The sequence below is a fragment of the Microtus pennsylvanicus genome, chromosome 16, assembly GCF_037038515.1.
Source record: "Microtus pennsylvanicus isolate mMicPen1 chromosome 16, mMicPen1.hap1, whole genome shotgun sequence".
Classification (NCBI taxonomy): Eukaryota; Metazoa; Chordata; class Mammalia; order Rodentia; family Cricetidae; genus Microtus; species Microtus pennsylvanicus.
In genome coordinates, this window is record NC_134594.1 from 47,337,458 (window position 1) to 47,345,821 (window position 8,364).

Consider the following 8,364-nt stretch of genomic DNA (forward strand, 5'->3'; position numbering starts at 1 on the left):
CTTTTATACCAACTGAAAAGCTTTTAAATCTATGTCTACGGAAGTGGAGACTTTATTTTCCTCTCCCTCCCTTTTCCTTCCTGTCTTCTTTCACTCCTTTTTTCTAATTTTCTCCCCCTTTTGCCTCAAAGACTCTGTCTGCCAATTCTTCTTAGGAAGAACAGGAGATTCTCCTCCTCCCTCTCACTTGATCAGAGAGATAAGATGAAAAGATTTGCTGTCACACACGATCACAATGTGGAGGTGATTTATTCGCCTTTGCAAAGTGAGATGCTCTCTATTCCTGGGCTTGTGGAGTGCTTCGGTAGGCTGCCTGTCTTTGATTGTGTAATCAGGAAGAAGAGAACAGATGAGGGGCTAATGCTGTTATTCCATTTCGCATTAAATAAGTGTCTATCAGACTTAGGTCTTGAATGTTGCATAATGCTTATCAATGCTATTTTCTCAAGAGAAGAAATTGCTACATCCAGATCTTGTCTGAGAATTCTGATAATAGGTCAGAAATTCTAATACTCGGGGCTGGAGAGATGGCTCAGAGGTTAAGAGTACTGACTGCTCTTCCAGAGGTCCTGAGTTCAATTCCCAGCAACCACCTGATGGCTCACAACCATCTGTAATGAGATCTGGCGCCCTCTTCTGGTGTGTGGGAAGCAGAATGTTGTACACATAATAAATAAATAAATTAAAAAAAAAAAAGAAAAAAAAGAAATTCTAACACTCTTCTTCAGTAGCTTTCTGTCCGTGGAGCGAGATGTAGGTCAGCGATCACACAGTGTCGCCTTCAGGAAAGAAGTACTTTAATAGAGGGTGCTGGGTGACAGGACACCCTGAGAAGCTCCCAGATGGACAGGGTGAGAGGTGAGGGTGTTAGACTTTCTAGAAGCTTCTTTCTAATAGGTACGTCCACAGCTTCCCTCAGTCATGTATAAAGTACCAGATGAGCTTAGTGGTGTGAAGGCTTTCCACACAGGAGCCATTGATTCGTGTATGATATCATGATATCATTTGTTGTTATTGATAACGAGAACCTTCCTGTGTGACTGTTACTTTTGCACTCGAAGTCTCTGGTTGGCCTTGGTGGCGTCCTGAATACATTTGATCTCCCTACCCTGGTGTGCAAGGCTTGCCGAGGTCTGGCCCCAGTCTTGCTTTCTGTCGGGGAATCTCTTCAAGCAAATCAGAACTCTGTATATCTGGAGTAGGAGTGCTCACTTACGCTGGGCGGTGGCAGCACATGTCTGTTTTCACTGTCTCATCTTCTCTGCAGAAATGTCTTCACGCCTTTCCTGCTCATCCTTGGCACTGAGCTCAGCTCTCGCTTCCCTAGAAACCCATTTGTCCTTCCTGTAGGAGTTCATTTTTGCCACCTCTTTACCGCAGCCCTTAATTCGAACCCCTGTTGGCCAGCCTTATACGACTGACTCTTAGTCCCCCCACCCCGTTCCCCCAAAAGAGCCAACTTAAATTATGTTATCAGGCTTGTACTGCAAGTACTTTCGCTGCTGAGCCATCTCATTGGTTCCCTTATCCTTTTTGGCAGACTGCACTTTGGTCTTATTTATTCTTTTGTAACCATCAGGGAGTTAGCACTACTTGGGTTGTAGACATATGTAATGTGTTGCACACCAGGAAACTTCCAGAAGACCAGCCACTGCTGCTGTGGAGAGCTGTGATCTGGGCAGGTTTAAGTGGGCTTTGTTGCTGTCTAGTAGTGAAAGACAAAAGTGGGGGCTCTTTCACTGTGGGAAGGGGCTGGGCCTCTGCGGAGAACTGTAAACTGCTGAGAAGACCAGAGTCCTTTATGGCCCCCAGACTTTCTGAATGGGAAGACCGCCAGTGTTGTGTCTCCCAGTGCTCCGTTCTCTTTCACAGTCTGGTACAGAGAGAATATTAGAATTTAAAAACGAAGGGAGGAAATGTGGGTGGGGAGGCTGAACTTTCTATTCTAGCAGAACACTCAGCGTTTCTGCTGGTGTCTTTTTATCCATATTTCCCTTCATTTATTCGACAGTTGTTATTAAGAATCTGTGGATGGCCGGACCGATGTAATTTTCAGTATTTTCAGGCATGTAGATTCATATTTTGTTGTTTAACTTATGTCATAGAATTTTCTTCACGTCATTAATTATGATCCTTCCAGCCAGGGATGATGGTTTATGCCTGCTAGGCTTCTTTAAGCCTCGTTATTCCCCCAGGGAAAGGTGAGTGCGCTATCCGCCCTTTCCACAGCCCCAATCAGACGTGATAGGGAATCGAGTCAAAGCAGGAACTCAGTTTATTGCTGTGAGCGGCTGCTTATAAAGGTTAAACGACACCCTTTGATGTAAGGGCACCTCCAGCCAATGGGAGGCTTTTCTCTGTCCTATAGGCCTCGGAGTCTAGGCCCTGAGCTAAGCCAGGCTTTTCTCTGCCCTACAGGCCTTGAGGTACAGGCTCTGAAACAATTTTGGCCCAACATCTACCTTTATCTCAACGATAGAGGAGGCCGAAACTGCAAATTTGGAGTTAGCCAAAAAAATCGTTCAATGGTATAGTAGTATTTCAATATATAGATATTTCTTAATTTATTTAACTAACCTTTTTGTAGTATCTTTAGATTTTTCCAGTTCTGATATAATATATAACCCAAAGAATATTATGTGCCATGGAGAATCTAGGCTGACCACCAATGACTTCCACCTTGCACTATTCCCTTCCTATAAACATGACGGAATAACATTCCCATAATCATCACCTGCAATGGGATTTTTACAGGTGTGGTTAAGGTAGCTAATTAGTTGGCTCTGAGTTACTGAAAAGGGAGCTACTCTGGGTGACCTAACAACGGGACCACACAAACTCTTTAAAAGCAACGAGGAAGTCAATGTCAGAGTATACGAGAGCCTGGACAGGAGGGATGTTCTCTGTTGTGACAAGGATATGGCAGACATCTCTGAGTGTAGAGAGTGATCCCTGGCAGCAGCCACCAAGTGCCCGGGCTTCAGCAAGGAATTAAGCCGTGAATGACCTCAGTGAGACTTGGGAGTTGTTCCTTCCCAGAGCCTCTCAATAAGAGACTGGCATCCTCCTGTCTGCTGTGAGACCCTAAAGACCTGGTTGAGTTCCCTGGACATGTGACCCACAGACTAGGGATAAGGAATGGTTGCTGGACTGCGAAGAGCCCGTTGGTTTGGAGAGCTTACTGCTCTTGTGAGAGGACCTTGTGGACTTGTAAAGGTTCAGCTCCCAGCACCCACATGGCTCACAACTACCTGTAACTCCAATTCCAGACAGAATTATAGACACGGATTTTCTAAATTAAGAAATCTTAGACATTTTAAAGTGTTTCCTCTTGTATTGCTAATTTGCCTTCCATAAGCTTTGTACCAAGTTATGTACCTCCTAACACCTTATGTATAGTTCTCTGGAAAACACTCAACGCTATACTTCTCATAGGCAAAACCAAAAATCTAAAGAAGACTAATATTATTCTTATCATTCGTAGGATTCTTTAGGGAAAGGCCTATTACTTAGTCTAACTGTTGACATTGAGGAAATATTCTCTAACTCATAGGACAGCATTGTTGAGCTTAATGTGTTCAAGGGGGATGTGAACACTGAGCTTATTAAAAGCATCAGCATTTTCAGTAAATATCAGTTACTGCCACGACTCCATGAACAGCCAGCACCAGCCAATATCTGTGGAAGGCTGGATAGCATTCCTTTATTAACTGGGCAGTACTGATGTTTATACTTTTCTTGAGGAAAGGTCTGATTTGTCTGGTTTACATCTCATATTTGATTGTTTTAGGAATTTGTTGTATATTGCTATGGAAATTTGACTTTTGTTGTTGAAGGAAATTATACTGTTGATGCAAGAAGAAAGTTGTATTTCTTCCTAAATAAAGATGTTGATCAAGATGACATTGTCTCTATGATTGTGTGTACGGAATTAGTGTTTATTATCTGAAGTGCTTCACACAAGTATTTCAGATTGTGAGCCTTTTATTTGGAATATTGAACATCCTTAGTCCATAAATCCACTGGGTGGTGGTGGTACACTCCTTTAACCCAGCACTCAGAAGGCAGAGGCAGGTGGATCTCTGTGAGTCTGAGAGCAGCCTGGTCTATAGAGTGAGTTCCAGGACAGTCAAGGCTACACAGAGAAACCCTGTCTCAAAAATAAATAAATAAATAAATAAATAAATAAATAAATAAATAAATAAATAAATAAATATCAAAATACAATTTGGAGATTAGAGATTTTCAATTTATTTTTTATTGTGTCAGTTAAGGTGAACAAAGAAAAAATTCAACTTATCATTTCTGCAGCCCTTGCTTATTTTTTGACAAAATAAGATGGGAGGGAGATGTTTTCTAAATGCTAATATCAAACTAATAAGAGCAAAATATTTACATGAAAGATAGTCTACAGATTTTTAAGAAAATATGCAAGTATTCCCCACATAAATGAACAATGTGCTAGGGGTTGAGGGAACTAAGTCGCTTGGTCAAATCCTGTTCACTTAGAAAAGCTGGGCTTTCCCTAGCAGTCATGCAAAGATGCCACGGGTGTTCACAGCATCCATAATGGTCTGTTCTTCTACAGAAACCTGATATTGTGTGTGTGTGCGTGTGTGTTAAAAGTTATGCTAATGCCTCTTGTGCTCTCACTGGGTTTTACTGAGTGTGCAGCAACTCTACGAAGTCAGTTCTGCAGTTGCTCCCCTTTTACTGAAGTTTTTACGTTAGGTGACTCAGAACCACTAAGTACTAAATGGCAGTCATTCCTCACCTTGTACCTTTGTACTATGGCAAGTCACTTTTCCACACACAGACAGTAGAGGGCCTGAGAGGGTAAGAACCATGGTCACCCTACTTCCTATTTTAGTCGAGATGATTTTCTACATTATATTCTCTTAATAACGTATTTATTATGATGCATATTCTCAAGTAATACTGACCCATGTATAGTCAGGTACTGTACTAAATTGATATAAAATTACTGGATATTTTTAGCTTTGGGTGAGAATGGGGTTTAGAATTTTTTAATGGAATTATCAATCACTTGATTTGAGTATTTCAATCAAGCAGAAGTCTGTCTCCCATGTGCTATTAAAAATAGAGCTCATGACTACCGTCTGGTTTTGCTTTTAGAAGAGCCAGAGGTTATAGTCTGTGACCTCATGTAGAAAATAGCCACCGAGGAGCTATCCAGGATCGTTTTTAGTTCTTTAATTTTGGCAAGGGCACATTTTCAAAGCCGAAAAAGCACAGGGAGACTCCAAACCCACAAAGCAGAGCTGGAGAGCTTTAATGAAGGACCATTGAGGAGGTTGGCGTTCACCTAAAAGCTTTGGTTGCTGCCTTTTCAGAAACTTCTTCCCGTCCGATTCACTGTCGTTCAGGGTGTTGTATTCTCTTGATGTCCTGTTGGCAGATTGCTAAAATGCTACCTTTCCCCTGTCATTTTCAAGAAAGAAGAAGAAGTATGTCACTTTCCCTCCTGTAACTTTGAAGAAACATGAACTTAACAGGTGATGTTTTGTACAGTACGGACACTTTGGAAAGTTTGTTTCTTCTCTCTGAGGCCCTTAGTTCTCTATGGAGAACTAGTAAAAGGATGAAGCATGCATGGATAAAATGGGTCGTCTTAAAGGATTGCAGCTCCAAAAATACATTAGCAGGACTGGGCAGGTTTGACATAATGAGATTCCTATTTTAGCTTGACTTCTGGAACACCAAGGAACTATAAATTGAGCTGCACAAGACCCTAGGAAGGAGGCACCTCTTTTAATCGCTTACAGACTTTGCTTCAGACTTTGAAAGATACGTCTAGTTGTCAGTTTCCTAAAGAGTTAGACTACTGATACTTACCAGCTTTAATACAAGAAATGATAGATAGAAAGCCCTGGTCCACATCGCACTGAAAGCCAAAACTGGTCACAGCAACTTGTACCAGCAGCTCAGAGAGGGGGCTGAGATGGCCGAGGCTCCTGTGGATGCCGTGACTCAGCCAGTAACTGGGAAGAAAAAGAAGAGTCTGTCCATCGAGGAAAAGATTGACATCATAAATGCAGTGGAGAGTGGCAAGAAAAAGGCCGAGATTGCAGCTGAATATGGAATAAAGAAAAATTCTTTGTCTTCCATTATGAAAAACAAAGACAAAGTTCTGGAAGCCTTTGAGTCTCTGAGATTTGATCCGAAGAGAAAAAGACTGAGAACGGCGTTTTATACGGATCTGGAAGAGGCACTGATGAGATGGTATCGGATTGCCCAGTGTCTCAATGTTCCCGTTAATGGGCCAATGTTACGTCTAAAAGCTAACGATTTTGCTCAGAAGCTGGGACACAATGACTTTAAGTGCAGCAATGGTTGGTTGGATCGTTTCAAGTCCAGGTACGGCTTAGTATTCCGAGCACAGCCCGTAGAAGCCACCGGTATATCTACAGACCCTGCCACTGTCTGGTACCAAAACGTGCTGCCTTATTACTTAAATGATTATCATCCTAAGAATGTTTTCAGTGTAAAAGAGACCGGACTGCTTTATCGAATGTTACCTACAAACACATTTGCTTATAAAGGAGAGACTTGCTCAGTTGGAAAGCTGTGCAAAGACAGGGTAACGCTGGCAGTCGGAACAAACATGGACGGCTCAGAGAAGCTTCCTTTGCTCGTTATTGGGAAAAACCGAACTCCGCGTTGTTTCAAAGGCATAAAGTCCCTGCCTGTGTATTATGAAGCGAACAGAAAGGCGTGGATGACTGCAGCCATATTCGAACAGTGGATGCATCAGCTCGACGAGAAATTTCAAGCCCAGCAACGAAGAGTGGTGATTTTTGTTGATTCTTGCCCCGCACATCCAGAGGTGAAAAACCTAAAGTCCATTGAGTTAGCAATCTTCCCATCGTGCCTGTCTTCCGGGCTTGTCGCTATGAAACAAGGTGTTATTAAAAGCCTGAAAATCAAATATCGGCACTGTCTTATCAAGAAATTTTTAAGTTCTGTTGAAAGTAGCAAAGAATTTACATTTTCTCTACTAGACGCGGTTGATACGTTGCATCTGTGCTGGAGAGCTGTAACCCCAGAGACCATTGTGAAAAGCTATGAAGAGGCAGGATTCAGGTCTCCAGCGCTGGAAACCGACAGTGCAGAGAGTGAAGCTGCGGCTCTTGACCTGGCTGCCCCTGCTCTGGGGGCAGGAGTTGAGCTTCCCGAAGGTTTGTCCATAGAGGAGTATGCTGCCCTGGACGAGGATCTGGAGACCTGCGAAGCCACCCCAAATGATGATGAAGAGTGTACCAAAGAAAGTAAACAAGATGAAATTGGTTTTTATGCTTCTGATGAAGAGGAAGAGGACAGCGGAGCTCTAGAAGCGGACCCACCCTTACCATCCAAGAACGACGCAATCGAAGCTATAGGAACCCTTAAAAAGTTCCTTAGAAGTCACGATATGAAAGATGAACTTCACGATTCTTTAGCAGACCTTGAAAACTTTATTAATGCTTTGTCACCTAAATAGTCGTGTATTATACATCTGCGGAGTAGGAACTTTGCCTGCTGCATCTTATTACATAAGGAATGTAAAAGGAAAGTATCAATTAAATAAGGAAAGAGAGAACCTAATAATCCTTTCTAATTGTGACAGCCTTTGATCTGAATAGCAAGGCTCCCTGGCAAATAATGACTAAGTAAAACGGCAAAGTTCCGCTGAGCAGGTTTGGGGAGAGTAAACTGCGCTCAGAGGCTTTGTACTTCACAGGGACATAGGTCTGTGTGAAAGAACTCTTCAGCCGACCGACTCACGTGCATGAAATTGCTGGTTTCCATTTTCTTTGTTTTTAAGTTCAAATCATATTCTAGAATATTTTACTTTATCTATGTAGTCTAAGAAACAAAAATAACTTGTTTTTATTGTAACCTGCCTGTGCACCAAGACAATGCACAATGTATCTCTGCTGCTTTCAAGTTACTTGTCAAATTAAGTCAGATGAAAAGCCAGTTCTGCAGGGCTTCCTGTCATCTGGGACCAGGAGATGCAGGTCCTTCTGGTATAATAGTGTGTGCTTGTTCAATGGGAAAGACACATGAAGGAAACACTGATAAAACTCATGTTTATATTTGAATGTGGTTAACTCTCAAGCCAATTGAAGATACACATAGAGTTACCAAAAAGAAATTTATGCTGCCTGTTTTTTTTTAAAACAACAGCTCGGCTTTTAATCTAATTTTGCTGAATTTTATTTTCAGCACATTGTGATATTGTCTTCCTTCAATTTTTTCTTCTCTAAAATTTTTATTAAAGTTGTTAGAGAAAGTTTTATCTAAATATTACATTAAAATACTGCAGTAAATTACCTAACCACCATCTAAAAATAGCTTCTG

The 8,364-nt window shown here is 41.8% G+C and overlaps 1 protein-coding gene across 1 annotated transcript; it reads left to right on the top strand.

Moving 5' to 3' along the window:
- Positions 1 to 5,911: 5,911 nt before the first annotated feature.
- On the top strand, positions 5,912 to 7,530 carry Tigd4 (tigger transposable element derived 4). Its single transcript, XM_075950825.1, has one exon. The coding sequence runs from the start codon at positions 5,963 to 5,965 to the stop codon at positions 7,499 to 7,501; it is 1,539 nt and encodes a 512-aa protein (XP_075806940.1). The 5' UTR covers positions 5,912 to 5,962; the 3' UTR covers positions 7,502 to 7,530.
- Positions 7,531 to 8,364: the final 834 nt, after the last annotated feature.